Source organism: Aspergillus aculeatus (genome assembly GCF_001890905.1).
Source record: "Aspergillus aculeatus ATCC 16872 unplaced genomic scaffold ASPACscaffold_3, whole genome shotgun sequence".
NCBI classification, from domain to species: domain Eukaryota; kingdom Fungi; phylum Ascomycota; class Eurotiomycetes; order Eurotiales; family Aspergillaceae; genus Aspergillus; species Aspergillus aculeatus.
The window spans coordinates 2139419-2158820 of NW_017962978.1; the positions used below are offsets into that span (position 1 = coordinate 2139419).

The 19402-nt window shown below is 51.1% G+C and overlaps 6 protein-coding genes across 6 annotated transcripts; 4 read left to right on the forward strand and 2 right to left on the reverse strand.

The window, feature by feature from the left end:
• Window positions 1–775: 775 nt before the first annotated feature.
• ASPACDRAFT_40559 (uncharacterized protein) lies at window positions 776–2287 on the forward strand (the record flags this gene model as incomplete). The annotated part of the gene is made up of 2 exons (XM_020200776.1): window positions 776–790; window positions 848–2287. 2 exons carry the CDS (start codon window positions 776–778, stop codon window positions 2285–2287), a joined length of 1455 nt encoding a protein of 484 aa, XP_020059575.1.
• A 176-nt stretch (window positions 2288–2463) lies between these two features.
• ASPACDRAFT_11500 (MIF4G domain-containing protein) lies at window positions 2464–5173 on the reverse strand (the record flags this gene model as incomplete). Its single annotated transcript, XM_020195864.2, has 2 exons — window positions 2464–3704; window positions 3769–5173. The coding sequence occupies 2 exons, from the start codon at window positions 5171–5173 to the stop codon at window positions 2464–2466; spliced, it is 2646 nt and encodes an 881-aa protein (XP_020059576.1).
• A 363-nt stretch (window positions 5174–5536) lies between these two features.
• ASPACDRAFT_50599 (signal recognition particle 14 kDa protein) lies at window positions 5537–6057 on the forward strand (the record flags this gene model as incomplete). Its single annotated transcript, XM_020202367.1, has 2 exons — window positions 5537–5563; window positions 5677–6057. 2 exons carry the CDS (start codon window positions 5537–5539, stop codon window positions 6055–6057), a joined length of 408 nt encoding a protein of 135 aa, XP_020059577.1.
• A 1620-nt stretch (window positions 6058–7677) lies between these two features.
• Window positions 7678–9890, reverse strand: ASPACDRAFT_114135 (uncharacterized protein). The gene has a single exon (XM_020195772.1). The coding sequence runs from the start codon at window positions 9594–9596 to the stop codon at window positions 7971–7973; it is 1626 nt and encodes a 541-aa protein (XP_020059578.1). The 5' UTR covers window positions 9597–9890; the 3' UTR covers window positions 7678–7970.
• A 209-nt stretch (window positions 9891–10099) lies between these two features.
• Window positions 10100–12004, forward strand: usgS (transmembrane protein UsgS). The gene is made up of 5 exons (XM_020195773.1): window positions 10100–10278; window positions 10526–10632; window positions 10696–10868; window positions 10924–11323; window positions 11378–12004. The coding sequence occupies exons 1-5, from the start codon at window positions 10221–10223 to the stop codon at window positions 11732–11734; spliced, it is 1095 nt and encodes a 364-aa protein (XP_020059579.1). The 5' UTR covers window positions 10100–10220; the 3' UTR covers window positions 11735–12004.
• ASPACDRAFT_114143 (acetamidase/formamidase family protein) lies at window positions 11976–13956 on the forward strand. The gene is made up of 5 exons (XM_020195774.1): window positions 11976–12336; window positions 12396–12414; window positions 12492–12780; window positions 12855–13131; window positions 13224–13956. Exons 1-5 carry the CDS (start codon window positions 12262–12264, stop codon window positions 13800–13802), a joined length of 1239 nt encoding a protein of 412 aa, XP_020059580.1. The 5' UTR covers window positions 11976–12261; the 3' UTR covers window positions 13803–13956.
• The last annotated feature ends 5446 nt before the right edge of the window (window positions 13957–19402 follow it).

Below are 19402 nucleotides of genomic sequence, written 5' to 3' on the forward strand. Positions count from 1 at the left end.
AGCGTTATTTGAACTGTCAGATTTCTCAGCAGAAGATGGACGATGAGGGTCCAAATGCAAGAATTGTGGTCCAGGATGCACTATATATACACCCCCCCCCAAAAAGACGATGATTGTATGAAGTCAGAAGTGCAGAGGCTGGATGAGACCGCAGCTGAACATCTTGCCACCAAAAGCAAAAATGCTATGCTGTGCAAAAGCAGCCAAACCAGCTAATGCATTTTGCTGAATTCTATATCCATCATTGGCGGGCTGAAGATGAGCGGAAGCTGAACTTCGTAATTATGACGATCAGGTCATAAGGAATGTCTTGAATAGTTCATGAGGGCATTGTGCGGCGTGCATGTGGCTGGCCTTGGCCTCTGCTAGCCATGACTTTTCACATACGGACTGCAATGGCTCTCGACTGCAAGTAGAAGCACGGGTCATATGCGTGGTTCTCTTTGCGTGAATGATTGACTGCCAGAAATGCCTCATACGCTTATTGCGAAAGAAGCGATAAAGCGGTCTCTTGCTGACCCGTATTAGTACCAAGAGTGATAGGCTTCTTGAAAGACAAAGATGAGTGTAGGTGAAATTGATGGATAAAGAAGGTAGACTGAATGCAGGCATCTACGAGTATGAGAAGGACTGGGAAACCACCCCGCACTTAGCTAGCCCTGACCGCCTGCTCAATCTGGCTATATTGATTTGTCGCGGTCGATCTCCAATTTGCCTTTCTCTACGCGTTCTCCTCATCACTTACGATGTTGTGTTTTTACTTTCGCCTGCTTCAATGCGTCCTGTAGCTGTATGTACTACTTCCGTCGAACTCTAGCAGCCTTTTAAAAAGCTGACGTACCACTAGACACCCTTTCGTGTATCCTCGCGATCGAGTGGAGGCCCGCAGTTCGCCTCGACTCCTCGATTCTTCGTCTCGCAGAGAACCCCCGCATCGCAGCAGGCAACTCAGGATGCATTCTCCACCGAAGACGACGGACCCCAGAGCACTCCAGTCCCAACTGCCCGTTTTTTGAGGCGCGATAGGGGTGTAATCTCGACGCCTCGCCAGAAAGAAATCATCGAAGATTCAGACGATGCGAAAGACGACCAGCAAGATGATACGCCACACATACGTTCGGGAGAAATCATCTTCGATGACGGGCAAACGCAGAGCAGCTCCCCTGTGCCACCAGTAGATGAAGATTCCGAATTTGAAGATCTCTTCGCAACCATTCGAGAGCGGAAAAAGCGGCGTCGAATCTCAGTGAACGACGATGCTCCCTCATCCCAACCAGTAGCGACACGATCAGACACAGATCAGATCGTGTCATCGTCACAAGATCATCCCGCGTCCCCAACGCCTCAATCCCAGTCCCCAACTCCAGGTGCCCCCAAACAGTCTTCGATGCAGACGCAAGCCACTCCAGCTCCTTCACATCGTACCCCGGCAGCCACAGCTACTCCTCGACCCACAGCGCCGGCAAGCATCAACCCTCCATCCACAACCAATCCCCGACGTTTCCTCTTTCCAACATCTCACCTACCTCCAAGCACCCAACCCCAATCAAGTAGCAAAGCATGGGTCTCTGCATCGACGCAAGAGCCACCACCATCGTCTCAACGACGTAAACCACCCGCTTTCGTGCTACCTCGCTCACCGTCCCCATCGCACATGGACGACGAGCTCGCTGCCCTCCCGACCCCGTTCTCGCCATCCTCGCGTGCGCTGCGTCGACGCGGACGTGCTCGCGGTCCCGCCCACGCTTATCTCCCTGACGGGATGGCTGCTGAAGTGCGCAGCTGGGTCCTGGAAACGGGCACACGACACGACCAGCAGCGACAGACGGGTGTGGCCCGGCGCACAGGAGCGGATACCTCCGGGAGGGAACCGCGGTACAGTTTGACCATGGTTCGGATTGAGAATGTGCATCTGTCTGCTCTTCCGAGCTGCGGTCCTCTTGCGTTTGTGTGCGGGCATGAGACCGATGCTCTTGGTGATGAGGCAGGGACAGAAAGAGACCCACGGCTCAGGAAATTGCTTCTCATTGGGGCACCCCGGTCTCAGTCTGAGACTGTGATACAGTCCCGGCGGCGTGTCACCTCAACAATGCCTGAGCTTCGCCCTGGGAATGCCATCGGCATTTGTCGAGGGTTGACCTGGGATATCGATCTGGGGGAGAGTGACATAGGAGTGGAAATGAGAGACAACTCCTGTGAAAATACTGCTTTGCAAGCATCAGGGAAGTGGACCGTGGTGCTGGAATGGGAGCTGGTCTCCGATGTAGATGGTCAAGATAGTGCATAAATTAGATACCCTACATGTATGAGCATGAGACAATAACAACCACCTCATCGTAACGATGATGTCTGAAATAACATGTCCATATACACTTGCTTTTGGCCCTATCCCAACAAAACGCCACGCCTTGCAACGCCAGATGCAACCAAAATCCAGCTAAAAACTCATGCATAGCCAATGACTTAATCGGCACCGGTATCTTTCACCACAATTTTCAGCGCATCGACCGCAACGGTGCAACCCCACTTCACCAACTTCAAATCTTTGCCCGAGGGCACGATATCTGTCTTCGCGACGACCTTGCGCAGGAAGAAGATCAGCCCCTTGGCGATCTGCGGCGTCTCCTTGACACGCAAGAAGATCTCCATGAGGGCCTTTTCATCCCGCTCATCATCGCCGTCCTCCTCGCCTTTCTTGCTCTTCTTGCTCCCGCGCTTCTTCTTCCTGTTCTGTTGCTGCGACTGTTGCATCACGCTGATGAGCAGCAATTCCACAAACGTCTTGCTCTTGGGCTGCAGGTAGGCGAAGTTCAGGATTTTCAAGATACCCAGGTTCAAGGTCCCGTCAACCACCAGGGAGGCGTACATCTTGGCCAGGTTGACGATGGACTTCATCCCAAGCTTGTTGTTCTCGTCCTCGTCGTCGCCGAAGCCGCCGTCGGAGTCGGAGTCGTCGTGCAGGTCGCCGTTCTCGCCCATGCGCTTGAAGATGTTCCACAGGGTGTACATGAAGGAGACCTTGATGCGGCGGCCCATCTCGCCGCACAGCCGGCGGGCGATCAGCGTGTAGTAGGGGTTATGCGCGGCCTCCTCCATGGCGCAGTGGGTCAGCACGCGGGGAATCTCGAACTCCTGGGCGCGCTTGAGCCGGAGTTTGAGCAAGCGCACGTGGGCGTCCTGATAGTCCGTGGCAGACATGATGGCCACGAAGATCGAGCGACGCACGTCCGTGTTCATCCGGTGGGCTTTGGCGATGTTGACCCAGTCGGGTTCTTTGTCGCTGTCGTCGTCGTTGTCGGGTAGGGCGTGCTGCTGGTCCGCGCCAGCGGGCAGGCTCGAGAGTTCCTGGCGCGCAGACTCAAGCGGATCCTCGCGCCAGCTGGCGCCGACGAGCCACCATTTCCCCTTCTTGGCCGAGTTGTGGATGTCCTCCCGCGAGATGCTGATGGGTTCCGAGGCGCGGATGACCCGCGTGTTGTTGAGCGCGCCGAGGATCTTGCGCATCTTCGTCAGATGTTCGGACGAGATGGTGGAGCCGGCGCCAGCTTTCAGGCGATTGTTCTTCAGGTCGGTGATCGTGTCGATCATGAATTTGGTGCGGACGGAGAGGGACGCCTCGCCGGCTTTCGCTACGGCGGGTTGAATGAGGAGCACAATGTCCTTGAGAGAGGAGGGGTCATCTTGGCGGAGCTGAGGCCCAGAGTCTGTGGTTCGTCGTTAGTACTATGTATGGTATGTGAGTGAGCTTGCAGGAGGTTAGATACGTACTTCGGATGATCTTGAGGAGAAGCTCGGTGTTTTCTTCTGTAATGTCCTGGAGGAAGATCCGGATGTAGTCAAACATCAACGTGCTTGAGATGACGTGGAAATTGTACAGCTGGGAAAGAAGGGAGATCAGGTTGATTGTCTCCTTCCCTGAGAACGACCCTCTTTCGTCTCCACGAGCATCGAAGGTTTCGACAATCTTTTGCACAATCTCCGCGCCAAAGTCCATACCCATCACCTTGTAGACGGCAGCAATGAAACCCGCATGCAGGATGATGAAGGTATCCGACAGGGCGGATCGTTCGCAAATCAGTCCGAACAAGAGTGTGATGAGGGTCGAGGTGACTTCTCCACGGGGATAATCACGGTATAGCTTCTCGAACTCCGCCAGGATTGAGATCATGTTGGCTTCGGACAGCTTGTTCAGGTGTCCTTGCGCTTGTCTCCGAAGACGTACAAGACTCTCGGACTCCGAGGAAGCCTTAGCGCGAAGCGAGGGAGGAATGTACTTTTGTGGTTGATTCCCACTGGGCTCTTGAACCGGAGCAACGTATGGGTTTTCCTTCTTCTTAGGAACGGGTTCCTTTTTCTCTTCATCCTCGTCGAGATCCATACCATCCATATCCTCATCTTCATCATCCTCATCCTCCTCCAAGTCCTCATCCTCATCAAAGTCTCCAAGGGAGTCGTCGTCTTCGTCAAAACCCTCCAATCCATCCAACCCATCCTCACTACCCATCTCGCTGTCATCGTCATCCGACTCAACGTCGTCCTCGACCGGCAAACCCTGGGCCTTTCTCCGCTTGTTGCGCAACCAGTCGTCGGCCTCTCGCTTGCGCTTGCGATTTTCATCATCGGAGCCCTCGTCCAGATCGCCGAGGAGATCACCCAAACCATCTTCCTCAAAAGCCTTAGGAAGCTTCTTGCCCTTCTTGAGACCCAACTTCTTCTCCAACGCAGCAATTTCCGCATCATCCTCGTCCAGCTTCGCTTTGACTGTCTTCGAGATCGGACGCGAGGCAGCCACCGCCTCAGCATCGTTGTCGGTCGTCTGCGATTTTTTCTTCGGCTTCTCGGGAGCAGCAGCCTTAGCAGCCTCCTTCTTCTGTTTCAACTTGGCCATGGTCGCCGCAACATCGTCGTTGTCGTCCGAGTCTCCCGCATCTTCGTCGTCATCAAATCCACCAAATCCATCCTCATCATCGTCGTCGTCATCGTAACCCCCGTAAGACCGTTGAGGACCCCTCTTCTGCCCTCCCCGCTGTTTCTTCGACTGTCGTTCCTCTTTCCGACGATCTTTCCTCGCGCCGGGGCCGTTGCGCTTCCGGTCACCGTAGGTATCGCGGATCCCCAACTCCTCTCGGAGATTGCGAGGTAACGAAGTTGTATTATGCCTAGGACGTGGCATTTTGTTTTTTTGGGGGGTGAGAATGTTGATGCAGTGAACTTTTTTTTTGGTCTTCTGCGAAAATAATGCCGTTTCAAAAAAGTCCGCGGAGGCGGAAACCATGAAAGGCGGTGGGATGAGGTTGCGGAGCTCCTCTCCTCTCCCCACTCAACTCGCTGAGTCGAGGTCGTCTGGCCATTCGATTCATTGATTAGAGCATAGCTTCACAAGTGGATTGAACTGCTGCTTCCCTATCTCCCCATACTTCAACTTGCTGCCCACAAAATACAACTTACCAGGTGTTCAAGACCACTATTTCCTCCAAATCAAACCCCTCAACTCCCACCATCCACTTCCCCATTCCTGGGCACGCATCTACTCAAAATGCCCGCACACCTCAACCATGAAGAGGTCTGTCCAGCCCGAACCCCAAATCCTCCAATCTGACCCCCTCGGACACTTTGACCCCCCCTCCAACCCCCCAAACCGTTTACATTCTATGCAAAAATCTAATTCAAAGATAGTTCTTCACCTCCCTAACCACCCTCCTAACGACCACCTCCCAAAAAGCCCGCGGCTCCGTCTACCTCACCCAAAAGCCCTGGATCAACACCGACAACTCCCAAGACCAACAACAACAACAGCCAGCAATCCTCATCCGCGCGACAGACGGCAACACCGGCGCCCCGAACCCGAAGAAAGTGAAGACCGACAAGAAGACGGCGGCCGGCGCGGCCTCCAAGAAAGTCAAGCTGTCGACGGTGGTGAGCCCGGAGGAGTTGGAGGCGTTCTACACCCGGTATGCGGAGGTGTGCAAGGCCGGGATGACGGGGTTGAAGAAGCGGGATCGCAGTAAGAAGAAGACTGCCAAGGGGAAGGCTGCGGGGAAGGTGCAGAAGGCTTGATTTCTACTTGTTAGGCGTGAAGTCGAGGTCCTATTGAGGTAGGATTATGGACTGTGGCTTTGGGGTTGATTGGGTGCGAATGGGAAGGTTTGAGCGATTGGAGGATATGATGAATGATCTGCTGTGCTTATTCATTGTATGGCTGATTGCATTTATTAGGCGTTTCATGGGTCGATCTCTTTTGTTGTTCTTTCATATACCAACTGATATTCATGCAACTGGGTATGGAGTAACCGAGTTCTCGAGCCATCAATTGTGTAGTATATGAGCATCCTCTATGAGTTTCTCAAGGAAGAAGCATGGCAGCATGGCCCCCTGCCAGAAGGTACCGATTGATATCAAGTGGCCATCCAAATCTCTACATGCACCAAAGAGAAACCCAGAGTTACACATCTTCTCGGCAAGCAAACCCTTGCCCTTCCCTAGTCACGGATCCGTCCCTCATCACACTCTAAGACAACGTGTCTCTCTTCCCTGTGAAGTCAATCACCATCCTCCACTATCAAGCAAAAGACAAACCCCGAGAGCCGCAGTATACCCAGGAGTCCAGCCCGTGACACAGGTCAACCCAATAGAGACCGAGAAAATAAGTAAGGTTGGAAGGAAATACGCGCTGAATGGCCGTCCTCTACACAACCACCCACCCACCGACTCCTTATCAATGCCGCAATCCCCACCAGATAGTCAACCACCACCCAGGAGCTAACCCTCCAACGCGATACAACCAGAGGGCCTCCGTGCGGATCGTCAACGACCAAATTCCCCACCCCCTCTCCAATTCAAATGCCTGAAAACAAGCCAAACCCACAAGCCATCTTCAAGCTTAAGCCCCCACCTCCCCGTGTGAATGCCATAGTTTCCCCCGCAAACCCCAAAAGCCTCGAACCCCAGACAAACCACATAGAGACACCGCGTGATCGAGACGATAACAACCGGTTTGTCATCGTTACGCCAAACGACAACAACCCCGTTATTTGATTATTTGGAAAGCGGCAGGCGAGGGAAGGCGGGCAAGCCCGGGGCCGGTAAGCGGTAGTAGCCGTTCTCGCGCTGGCGGATGGGCGGGACGGTGAACAGGATCAGGCTGCCCAGAAAGAGGACCCGTTTCTGCTGGAACTTCAGGGGCACTTTCCACCAGGCGTGAAGGGCCGTGAGCCAGACCCGGCTTTGTTGGCGGATGCGCATGGGGACTTTCCGCCACATGGTTGTGGTGGTGTGGCGTGCATAGAGAGTGGGGGAGGCAATCGGGGGGTGGGGTGAGAAGGAGGAGGTGGGAAGGAAGAGGTGAAGATGGACGTAGTCGCGAGTAACTACTACGCGCTGCAATTCGGGGAGGGGAGGTGGTTTGGTGGTAATAACGTTTTAAGGATGGGGAACGGGGGACCTTAGGTTGTTGCCATGGGCGGGCGCTTACCTATGGACTGTTCAAGTTCCCTCCCGGTCCTCCCCCTCACGCTAATATGACCTATCAACTTTCTTTGTCCCCAATCTAGATCATGCCATTCGTTCAGGTCTCAACCCCGGAGGTCCGTTTTGCGTCTCTAGTACCCTACTTATCAAATCACAATGGGTAGAAAGTTGATTGGCAGGTTGATGATTTCAGATATCTAGAAAAGAAATGTCTCACAAATTAAGTATAATTGATGGTACACGCTAGAATACAATAAAGACATTAGGGTACATTTCCAATGCAGATTGGCCCACCCACAAATCAAATGTGTCCTGGACCATGCATGGACTGGATAACGGAAATTCATGTAGATAGATCATCACAGAATGAAGGCGTGTGTGGGAATAAAACAAGAATATCATGACTGACGAATGGGAGTGAAGGAAATGTGCCAAAGAGCGGTATGTTGAACTGGGAAAGAATAGTATGGTAAGCCAGCGAAGCCGTTATCTCCGCCCACACATCATGAGTCTTTGTCAGTAGACTCCTTGGACCTTCTAAAGCAATCAGGAAGAGGAAGGTCGAAATCATCCACAATATCCTGACCTTCAGCTAATTGGTCCTCGATATTGCGCTTGAGCTCCCCCATAGTCGAGTTCAGAGCAGGCCCGATAACAATCCGGGCAGCAATATGGATGAGCACGACCAGGAGCTGAATGGGAGGGACCAAGACGAGTGAGGCGGTCTTGTGAATCAAAGAAGCTGCATCGTGCTTCTCAGGTTTAGCGAGCGTCAAAGTAGATGGTGGTGGCATGGGAGAAACCTCCCGCTGGCGGGATGCCTTGGAGCGACGGCGAAATTCTGCGCTCATGCTGGAAAGATTAGAATTAGAGTCGGTGCTCGACGCAAGCCCGGTAGGTTCTGGGGCGGGCGAAGGAGAGTCAGGGGTGATGGTAACTGGTTGGGGCTCCTGCTCCGAAAGGTCTCTTGCCAGATCGTCTGCCGGCGACATATGATCCCAACAGTCGACGTATACAGAGACCCTATTGTCAGAGCGCTTCGACTTGGGAAGATGTGGGTCTTCCGATGACGAGTGAACATCACCACTTTCATTGTCATAGTGGTCGTCACTCTCGCTTGACGCGGGAGTAGAGCAGGTGTCCAAATCCGGGATAGCTGAAAAAGAAGGGCCAAGTGAGTGAAATGATTCCACACTAGAGGAAAAGGATAGTTCAGGATCAACCTGATCTTCAGCACTATCTTCGAACCTTGCCAGCAAGGTCTGAAAGTTCTGCTGTGTTTCGGCCACGGATTGGCCCGAATGCTGAGTTGGCCCTATGATCTGAATGGGCTCAGACGACTCATTATCGTCTGCGATGGTCTCTAAAATGGTGCTGTTGCTGCCTCTGGTCGTAAAGCCACTATCGTCCGTCGCATCTCCGTCCGTGTCTTCGCCAGCGCTAGGCGAGTCAGTCGCCAAGTCGTCCTTTGGTTGAAGTCGGTCTTGCTTGCATATGGAAGAGACGGGGGCGCTTTCTCTGCGCCCTTTGGGACGCCATGCCCTCTTTCTTCTAGGCGCCTTGGCTTCCTCGGGGATTTCGACGGTGAAGCCTCTCTTGAAGGGACAGGGCGTAACTTCATATCGGAGAATCTTCGGCAACACGTTCTTCATTTCCGCGACTAACGTTCTATCGTCCTCCACTTCGTTGGGCAGTTCGATGCGATAATAGGTGAGAGGTCGGATGCGCAGGACAAAAGTCGACTCGCCATCAACGCACCAACATTGTGAGTTCTTGAGGATGGCGTGGACGACATTGCCGCATTTCAGGAAGACAGTCAAGCCGTGAACATTTTCTAGACGGAGAGGCGCGAGCGCGACCGTGCGTTCGGTAGGCGATCTCCAAGGAAGTGTCTCAACGGTATCAACCGGGTAATCAAAGTCCGCGGGCGCGGTGCTCGAGGGAATAGGCGCGAGGGCTCTAGGGGCAAAATGGACGACTTTGGCGGAGGGATGGTAGAAGAGATCGTTCTCGGACGGTTTCACAGATTCTGAGTGACGACGTGTTCGCGGGTTTAATTTGGTGGGGAGAGTAGCAGACCGACGGATGGACAAGGTCTGAGGGAGCGGCGCATCGGAGGAATCAGACATCCTCGATCATGGGGATCTTGGATGATGGGAATCTAAGGAAAAAAGAAAGGGGACCGAAACAGAAGATTACATTGAATAGAAGTGTAGGGTGATAAAAAAGTGCAGGCGATGTGAAATATGGAAGGGTCAAAAACGGAAAAGGAGAGACGATCAGCAGGGTTATTGAGGAGGGGGGGAATAGAAAAGAATGATGGTGGTGGTGGTGAGATAATCGAGCCCGAATGACCCCGGAAGATGGATGGATGAACTCAAACTGGAATATCCATGGCAAAAACCAATCTAGACTAGTCGCGGATCTCCCCTGCGCTCTGCACGCTGCAAGCTTGTTGGGGCTGGTGTGGAGTATGATTTTAATCGCCTAAGGCAGTAAGGCACTTTACACAATCACGTGAAGTGTGGCGTCGTGGGGCTGGGCGGGTAGTCCGGCTGCTGGCTCCGGCGCTTAGCGGATGTTGCACCAATCCACAATCACAGCCATACTTGGACATTTCCGTTATGTGGTTGCCTGTGGCTGTTCCCCCTCGAGCCAACACACCACTATAAATAGCCCGACATGTCCAATTCTTTCTCTTTCAACCATCCCTGAGCTCACATCTGTTTTTTTCCTGAGCATAGTCGAGCATCATGCCGAACTTCGAGCCTAATGCCGTTATTCGCGGCTGTCAGCTCACCATTGTTGGAAGTGAGTGAGATTCTTCCCCTCTATTACCGCTCCACCCGCCGCGTGGAGCTTGCTTGTGGCTCCATGGAATGCACCATGTGAAGCAAAAAAGGGGTGTTGAGATGACTTCTCTTGCTTTGTCATGCCTGGTTTTTTCAATTCTTGATCGTCAGACCTGCTGTCGGGTAGAATGATCGATGGGCGGCATTGAGCAAATCACCTACGTCATCGGAGCATGGGAGTTAGATCGCTGACCATCGCTCTATAGCTGTCCGCGCGCTGGGAAATCCCGACTTATTCAAATACAATCACTTTCGACAGGCTGTTTTTGCAGTCGCTGTTGGAATTGCTATCCAACTTATCATTCAAATTCCGGTATGAGCGGTGCCAATTACCGGCCTCGAGATATCTGGCCCCCTAGCTAACAATCACGTCTAGATCATTGGGGTCAAATTCGTTCTCTGGATCCTTTCATGGGTTCTTGATCTAGAAAATGCCACCTGGGATGACTCTCTCGTCGAGGGTCTCGACTTCATCTCCAACTCCGTGCTCCAGGTGCCCTTCTTGCTCATGACACTGATGCGTTATATCACACCCACCCTGGACGAGATGTAAGTCAAATATTATGATTGATATTCAGTCGGATTGGGTATGCTAACTAGTTAGTTTCATGGAATCTCTCAAATGGGTTGACGCGACCTACGTGCACAAGCACAAGCATGAAGACCCCAAGAACCTGCGCGAGATGTATTACCCCAACCTTTCCATGTACACCACCGCGGACGGCAAGGTCAGAACTCCCAAGGGCGCCGGCCTTGCAGCATTCTTTATGTTCCTCAGACGGTACGGCAAGCGGGCTGGATTGCTCCTCGGCACTTACCTCTTCTCTTTGGTCCCCGTCATCGGTCCTTTCGTGATGCCAGCTGCTTCGTTCTTCGCCTTCCAAAGCGCCGTGGGAACGACCCCTGCGGCTGTCATTTTCGGGGCCGGCTTTATCCTCCCTAAGAGCTACGTGGTCTCGTTCTTGCACAGTTACTATGCCTCCCGCAGTCTTATGCGTGAACTTGTAGGTTCTTTTCTTGCCTCCCTCTCGTGCTCATTTGTCTAACAGCAGGAACAGTTGGAGCCCTACTTCAGCCGTGTGCCCTTCACCCATGAGCAGAAGAAGCGTTGGTTCGCTGATCGTGAAGGGGTCTTGTTCGGCTTCGCATTTGCTTTCACCCACGTTATGAAGGCGCCCTTCATTGGAGTCCTCCTTTACGGCGTGGCTCAGGCATCGACTGCCTATCTCGTCACCAAGATCACGGATCCCCCACCGAGCCCTGCGCTGAAGGAGGGATTCGCTGAGACTCAGACGACCTGGAAGAACAAGCACGATTTCCTGAGTCTTCCCTTGGATAAACTAGACAAGATCAACATGGAAGAAGAGGAGGAAAAGCCCAAGGCACCTGATGCCCCTAGTCGGGAATTGTCCTAGATGGTGGTGGATTGAAGGAGTGCCCCGGGATTTGACTGAGCGGCGGAGTAGACAACCCGGGGTCTGTATAGATTTGGGGTGACTTCGGGAAATTTGTAAAGGGCTTTTATAAGAGCCGCATGGTTGTAACAGTTCCGATATCGTTATCAGAAAAAGTTGAATGCAAAGCCAAGCGAAAGGGGTGGGAGAAGCTTCCCCGCAGATAAGCGTCATTGACCCTCCGATAAGATAACCTTGTCCCACTTTCTCTCCCTCCCCTCATCATCCTCCCCGTTCATTTCCGATTTGACCTGCTGATAACCATGGGTCTGAGCGAGACTTTCCTTGAACTGCTGCGGCGGGGAATGTTTTTCCTAGCTGCAGGGGAGGATCGTGCAGCTACGAATACTTAATTGGCAACTGTCAGCCCGGAGGAGGGGCTATTCCTGCAGAGCTAAACTTATTCTCCCTTCCCTTCTACTGTACATCCATCCGCACAGGCCTCCACCAGACATCAAACAGAAGTATCGCATAACATCGCACTCACCATGGGCCACAAGAAAATCCGCACAGCGCTCACCGTCGATCTTGACAAGCCCGCATGGGAGCAGCCTGGCTTACACGTGCGTGTCGTCTAATCTTATGATGTACCTATCTTCACATTGATACTAATATTCTGCAGAACCGATGGCATCCAGATGGTATCGTTCCAGCCTCCATCCATCTGGCATAGTCTCCAAGCGCCATGCTAATTATAACCTCATTCAACTGAAACCAGTCCCCGCATGCGGCAAGATCGCCAACAACGAAGTCGTCAAGATCGAATGTCTCGACTGGACCGGCGGCCAGATCAAGAACAACGATTCCGCCGACGACGTCAAGAATGTCGACCTCACCCAGATCCACTACCTATCCGGTCCCTTTGAGATCGAAACTGCCGAGCCCGGGGACGTCTTGCTTGTGGAGATCCAAGACGTCCAGCCCTTTGAGGATCACCCCTGGGGGTTTACGGGGATCTTCGACAAGAATAATGGAGGCGGGTTTCTGGATGAGCTTTATCCTAACGCGTGAGCCAGACCCTTTGCGCAACCTGACCCAAGAGAAAGAGGTGAGACTCGAACTGACTGAGTGCATACCACAGAGCAAAGGCCATCTGGGACTTTGAGGGGATCTTCTGCTCGTCGCGACACATTCCCCACGTCCGCTTCGCGGGATTGATCCACCCCGGGATCCTGGGCTGCGCGCCGTCCGCCGAGATCCTGGCGGAGTGGAATCGCCGGGAGGGGGAGTTGATCGCGGCGAGCGCGGATCTCCAACGCGATGTGGCGAAGCCCCCGGAGCCGAAGAACGCGCATGCAGGAAGTGCCGATGAGAGTCTGAAGGAGAAGATCGCTAGGGAGGGAGCGAGGACGATTCCGGTATGCTTTCCTCACTTCATCATGCGTTCCCGTGAAAGAGGTCCAGTTTGGAAGCTGAGCTCAAACTAACACAATCTTGATTTCTGCTCTAGGGCCGCCCCGAGCACGGCGGTAACTGCGACATCAAGAACCTTTCCCGCGGCTCCAAGGTCTACCTCCCCGTGCACGTCCCCGGCGCGAAGTTTTCCGTTGGCGATCTGCACTTCTCGCAGGGCGACGGGGAGATCTCCTTTTGCGGCGCCATCGAGATGGCCGGCGTCATCACGCTCAAGTTCACCGTGCTCAAGGGCGGGATGGCCAAGATGGGCATGAAGTCCCCGATCTTCCACCCGGGCCCCGTGGAGCCGCAGTTTGGACCAGGTCGATACCTGACCTTCGAGGGATTCTCGGTCGATGAGAACGGGAAGCAGCATTACCTGGATGCCACGGTAGCTTACCGCCAGACCTGCCTGCGGGTCATCGAGTATCTGCGTCGGTATGGGTATAATGATTACCAGATCTACCTGCTGCTGAGCTGCGCGCCGGTGCAGGGGCATATTGCCGGGCTGGTGGATATTCCCAACGCGTGCACGACGCTGGGGGTGCCGATGGATATCTTTGACTTTGACATTCGGCCGGAGGGGGATGTGGTGCAGTTGGATATGGGGAGCTGTGCGTTTACAAGTCAGTAGGGTAGATGCGGCGGTTGATCTATCGGGCATTGGAAAATAGTGTTGTCGTTGAATCATACGTGGTCTGTTCCAGCTTGGGACGATTAATCCTTCCGAATCAGCATCAGTTAGTCAATGCCTTGGATACTCCGCACCCGTAAGTTCGGTTGCTTCCAAAACGAAAGCAAGACCATTGTCTAGACTATCGATGCGTAAGGACACGGCTTATACCATAAAATTAACCACCCAGGCTCCCACTGATGAAAGTAAGAGTTGCATTTGGGTTTAACATACCAACAGGCGAAGCCAAAAAGGTGGAAAGCGCACAGCACAGAATGACTGGCGACTCGGATCTCAGACAGAGCCAAAGAGACCTGCAAGGGAAAGTGACCCCAGCAACAACCACATGGCATCTCTCATGGGTCATCATATGTCCGGGATATGCATTGCAAGGAGCTTTTCACCATGCCAGAAACCGAAGCGTTATTCGCAGCAGGGAACAAGAGGATCTATGGATTATGATCGGCATATGCGTAGCATAAACCTTTTGTGATGTTCGGGTGTATTAAGATGTTCATTCTGTTGGTTGCCGATGAGATAGAAGATCCCCTAATGTTACCAGATGTCATGGAACACCGCCATGGGCGAGAAAACATAGGTGTCAACATGAATTGTCTTAGATTGTTGAGGAAAGGAAGTTCGGGAGAGCGAGGCTAGCTAATGGCCGAATATCGACTACCACGAACTCTGCTACAGATGCCGCAGTTACAAGAACTGCTGGTGTCCTCGACTGCTAGACATATAAAGATCGTCATAGACCCAGTGGAGGTGGCGTCAAGTCGAGATAGACGATAAACACAGCGTCTAGAGACGATGAACGAATAATTCTAGAATATAGGAAACAGAGAGAATAGGCAGTCTGGACTGCATCGAGACGAACAGACGTTCGCACTGAAAACTCCGATACGTGGAGGGTGGAGAGTAGAACAATTCATCACATAAAGCAATCTGATTGATGATATTTTCACTAGCTAAGAGACCGGCAGAATGAGGCAGAATAAAAAAAGGAAGAGAGACTATTAACTAATAAGCAATAACTAACTAAGCTACCCGGCCACCATCGACCGGGATGTTGCTTCAAATAAAGGATAACTAAACCTCAACAAGCATTAGGAATAAAGAGAATAAGCTGTTGTACGCGCTTAACGCGGTGGAGTGCAGTGGCACAGAGAAAAAGCACCGCTGAAGGACAGGAGTAATCTCTTGACGGTCGGGCTCAACTGAAGATCCAGGAGCAAAAAGATCAACGTCTTAAAGACGTGATAGGACATGCTACCATTGTAGGCGCAGGACGTGATCTCCTTGATATGATGTACCTATTGTTGACTAAACTAAGCTCCATGCGCCAATAACAAAACTGCCCGAGAATGGTACTGAACACGGTCTAATATGCGTATTCAGCAGCAAGAGGAATTGCCCAGTAACCGTTGGCTGCATCCGCCATGAAGAAGACATGGAGTTTTGCTAACGCTATGCTGTTGAGGATAGGTTCAATTCTTGGCATCGGATAAGCCATCTTAACAGTTGCATCAATCAACGCAGGTATTGATGGACCATTCTCAACTTGCCATTTGACCTCCAAGAAAACTTGATTTTCGACGACCACGGAGACACGCACCGTTTAATAATGCCGGCGACCACCATCGTCGGGGGATTATCCCGTTGATCTTGTATCTCCTCGGGAGTATACATCTTCAGCTTCGCGACCTTCGTTTTAGCCCAAGGATACGTCGGAACGCGGTGAATGATGAAATTGGTCACTGGCATGTCCCTCACGTCACCATGACATACCGTGTAGGTGGCTGTATCTGCCTCCACTGCATGAGATGGCTATAGGCATTGTTTTATGAAGGTTGCACACTAGCTGTGTTGATTCCTATTAATTCATAACAGAAGGGCGAGGGGTAGGACCATCGGCTACCCACTGAGACTCTGGGCATCTGCCAATCTGGTTTTGATGCTTTGACATGAGCATAGTGTATGCATGCCGGTAAGCCATTATTTTGCCCCTATTCTCGAGTGCATACATAATATATTTAAGAAACCTGCATCAATCGCGCTGGAATTTCTCATGCGACCAAGTTCAGTCTTGGCCATGTCTCTTGAGATTAAGAAACCTGCATCAATCGCGCTGGAATTTCTCATGCGACCAAGTTCAGTCTTGGCCATGTCTCTTGAGAAGTGCGATCATTCGACCGAGGTCCACTAGATACAGTTTTTAAGATTCGCGACTGTACTGAAGGAGCTTTAGGATTCTGATTTTATATGATATAACCCTGTCGAAGTAAGAATCGTATACTCGTTCAACCTCGAGCAAAGGGTACCACACCCCGCGCAGCGTTCTCTCATGGCTTTGGAATCCAGTCTCAATCAAGTCCCTTGAGAACAAGATACGCTGATACACACGGTCATTCTGTCCTCTGGGCCTGTGTGCCCAGTTCTGGCAAAGGTGAAGAGAGCAAATCGCCCTCAGCTTTGGGGAGCCTCGAAGCGAAAGAGATTGTCGCCTGGAATTCAAGATGACTGAAGCTGAACAAAGCCAAGAATCCTCCAGTTGAGATTTTGGTCAGCAACCGCCGGAGGATGATAAGTGGTGAATATGTGTTATCGCCTTTCGTGGGAGGCTTTTCCTCTCTCCTAAGTTTGTCCCCTTGGATACCTTGGTCAAAAGAAACGTAGGATTTATGATGATGATACTTTGGTAGGATTGCACCTGCTTAGAGGTCTGTTTCTAAGCTTTTGAAATATCACGCTGAAATTCGTAAAGGGGATATGTTTTAGATATCGTACGAGTCAGTTCCATCAATGCGTCAATAGTAGCACCTGTCACCACGAAGAGAATCATAAGTCAATAGCTTCCCAATGAAGATTACGGGCTTGTAGGCAGCCACTAAATCAGTAATTGGGTGTTAAGCTGCTTGCTTGGCAGCCGGTCTGAGGGACGTTGAGATTTGATACAGCCATGACAGGTACATCTAGCTCTCTGGTATATGGAAAGGATCAGAATATCAAGAGAGCGGCAGAGTTGCAGGGTGGAAGTGTGGGAGTATGGAAGAACAGAAAAAATGATATGGCAGAAGAAAGGTTGAACAGCTTGCAGCCTACTGGAGGTGAAACACGAAGCTTTATAGTGAATCAATTGAATGGTCTTCTCCGCTGATAATGTATAAAATGACGAAACAAGCTTGTTCACTATACTTAGTAGGCAGTGGCGTATGGAACAATAGTCAAAGTCAGTGAATCGAGACAGCCCTTACTATTAGTAGTACATCTCTATCCATCCCTCTTCCAATTCCTTTCTTCTACACTATTCACGCTTGCTACTAATTATCAAAGATCTTACGACTCGCCCCTTCATTTACATTCACAGATCACAGACCACCCTTAATCATAATCAATGATACTCGAGCCCAAATCCTAGAACTGAAATTGCAAAAGAACGAAAAGCCAGCAATTGAATTTTCTAAAGCTTGCCAGTGGACCATTTGACAAACACTCTCAGAGTTACCCCCTTGGGCGATAATAGATGTATGATGGTGGTGGTGAGAGTAACTATCACCGCTCCAAAATACCCTGCTGCATGAGGCTCTTATTTTATCCTGTTATTGGACTATCAGTTCATTGCTTTGCAATTCACTCTTCCTCTATCTCTAAGCTAAAATAGACTATAATTGATGTCTACAGTTCAACCTTCTAGAGCACAGTTCATGTACCGTATCGCGCAACTACCATCTTGATGCCCGGACTATAAGGGTACAACTGGAAACGTGTCGGGATTACCGGGAGCGAGTTCGTCTCCAACGAAGTTGACGATCTCTCCATAAGGATATTTTATCCTTTTCTCCTGGGAGAGAACCCAACGAAACCCCACGATGGCCAAGAAGTACATCATCCAGACGACAGAATATAATGTGGATATCAAGCGTTGCAGAGGGGACTCGATCAGCGACATAAATTGGAGCAGGTATGGTGAACAGGTGGATATTCAACTACTAAGAGGCCAGATACCATGAAGCGAAGCGCTGCGTGGTGGTGCGGCGTGTTGCGCTGCATGATGTGCCGATCAACTCCAGTCTTAAAATTAGAAGATTTAGAGCATCGTCAGATGTGACTCTACGAGGAAGGTTCGGAGAGAAGCATAATTTGGGATGCTAGGATAAGGAAAAAGAAAAATCAGTCCGATGCTTATTGTATAGTGAACTATAGAGCTCTGGGGAGGGGAGATGTAGGTACTGTACGATACTGTACGATACATATTGTACAGGATCGACAAGGCAAGATGCTGAACATTGAATATTGATGCTATAGAGGCAGCTAGGGGTAAGGAGGGGGTCGGGGAAGGAAAGAAAGTGGCAAGCGCTAGGAATGCAGATTCGCAGTCTGTTCAATTACCTCACCATGAATTGCTATATTTATCTCATAGGGGGCCGAAGAAAAGGCAACTGGAGACCGATGATAGACAAGCAGGCAGGAAGAATCGGAATGACAACAGGGCCATTGCGTGCGGTATGAGAAATGAAGGTGGCCGATATTGCTGGAGAAAAGCGTTTGATTTGAGTAAAATTAAGATTAGAGGCTTGCTGCAGGCAGCACGTCGAGCAGCTTAGGCCGAAAATGGGTTAGGGGCGACGGTAAGATCGGGATAGAATCAGATTTCTGGATAAAAACTGGTAGCGATACTGCTGGAATAACCTCCGCCATTGAGCTCATTGACGCTTGGTATGCAATGGGATGACAATCTGTAGAATCAAGTTTGCCCAGGCCAAAGTAATAATAGAAACCATATCTGCTGGTGGGAGACAAAAATGACTAAGAGAAAAGTCGGTCTAAGTCATTGTTCTTGCAACCTAGCAGGCCGTCATGCAGCGTGACGCACAGTCGTGGTAATGTGTTCCTCAGTAATGCCCCTTGTGATTGGTTGATCATGCATTCCGATTTTTGATAGCGCTCCGTGCATACATGCTTCCATGATTCCTACATACGGTGTATGTGAATCCTTTTGTGATATTCCCCTCCCCAACGGACAGCTTTTTGATCCTGTTCTTTGGCATAACGATGCACTGAGAGACTAACTTTAATTCTATCTACTTCTTCTACAACCACACCCAAAGTTTTGGTGTAAAAGTGAAATGGACATGGCGGTCGCGTAGGCATGAGGTTGAAATTGAATTGTTACCAAAAATAAACCCCTAGTGGACCGTTCCTGTCATTCGAAAGCGCTGCAGTGGATCTCTCCAAAGTGGAAATCAGTCCAGAGATCTCCACTCCCTAGAGGATGTCGAGTGACGGGGGTTCAATTCACTTAGCTAGGCGCTATTGACGGTCGTTGGTTGAGCCTAAAGACGCAGGTTATCATCTTGAAACATAAGCGCGAAGGAGGATGGAAATAGAACAGCAAACAAAAGCTGGAGCTTGAGCGGTCGCAATGCTAGTAGAGACCACGATGTGATGGAGAGTTTCTATTTCTGTACATCACACTGCAACGGACAAATGAGAAGAAGGGCGATGCATGATGCGCTTGTAAGTGCGCAAGTCCTGCCAGGAGGCCAATGTTATTTGAT

Coding starts and splice junctions, on each gene's coding strand:
- ASPACDRAFT_114135 (XM_020195772.1), bottom strand. CDS start 9,596: ATGTCTGATTCCTCCGATGCGCCGCTCCCTCAGACCTTGTCCATCCGT.
- usgS (XM_020195773.1), top strand. CDS start 10,221: ATGCCGAACTTCGAGCCTAATGCCGTTATTCGCGGCTGTCAGCTCACC. Junction 10,279..10,525: donor TCAGCTCACCATTGTTGGAA/GTGAGTGAGATT, acceptor ATCGCTCTATAG/CTGTCCGCGCGCTGGGAAAT. Junction 10,633..10,695: donor AACTTATCATTCAAATTCCG/GTATGAGCGGTG, acceptor AATCACGTCTAG/ATCATTGGGGTCAAATTCGT.
- ASPACDRAFT_114143 (XM_020195774.1), top strand. CDS start 12,262: ATGGGCCACAAGAAAATCCGCACAGCGCTCACCGTCGATCTTGACAAG. Junction 12,781..12,854: donor GATGAGCTTTATCCTAACGC/GTGAGCCAGACC, acceptor TGCATACCACAG/AGCAAAGGCCATCTGGGACT. Junction 13,132..13,223: donor AGGGAGCGAGGACGATTCCG/GTATGCTTTCCT, acceptor TTTCTGCTCTAG/GGCCGCCCCGAGCACGGCGG.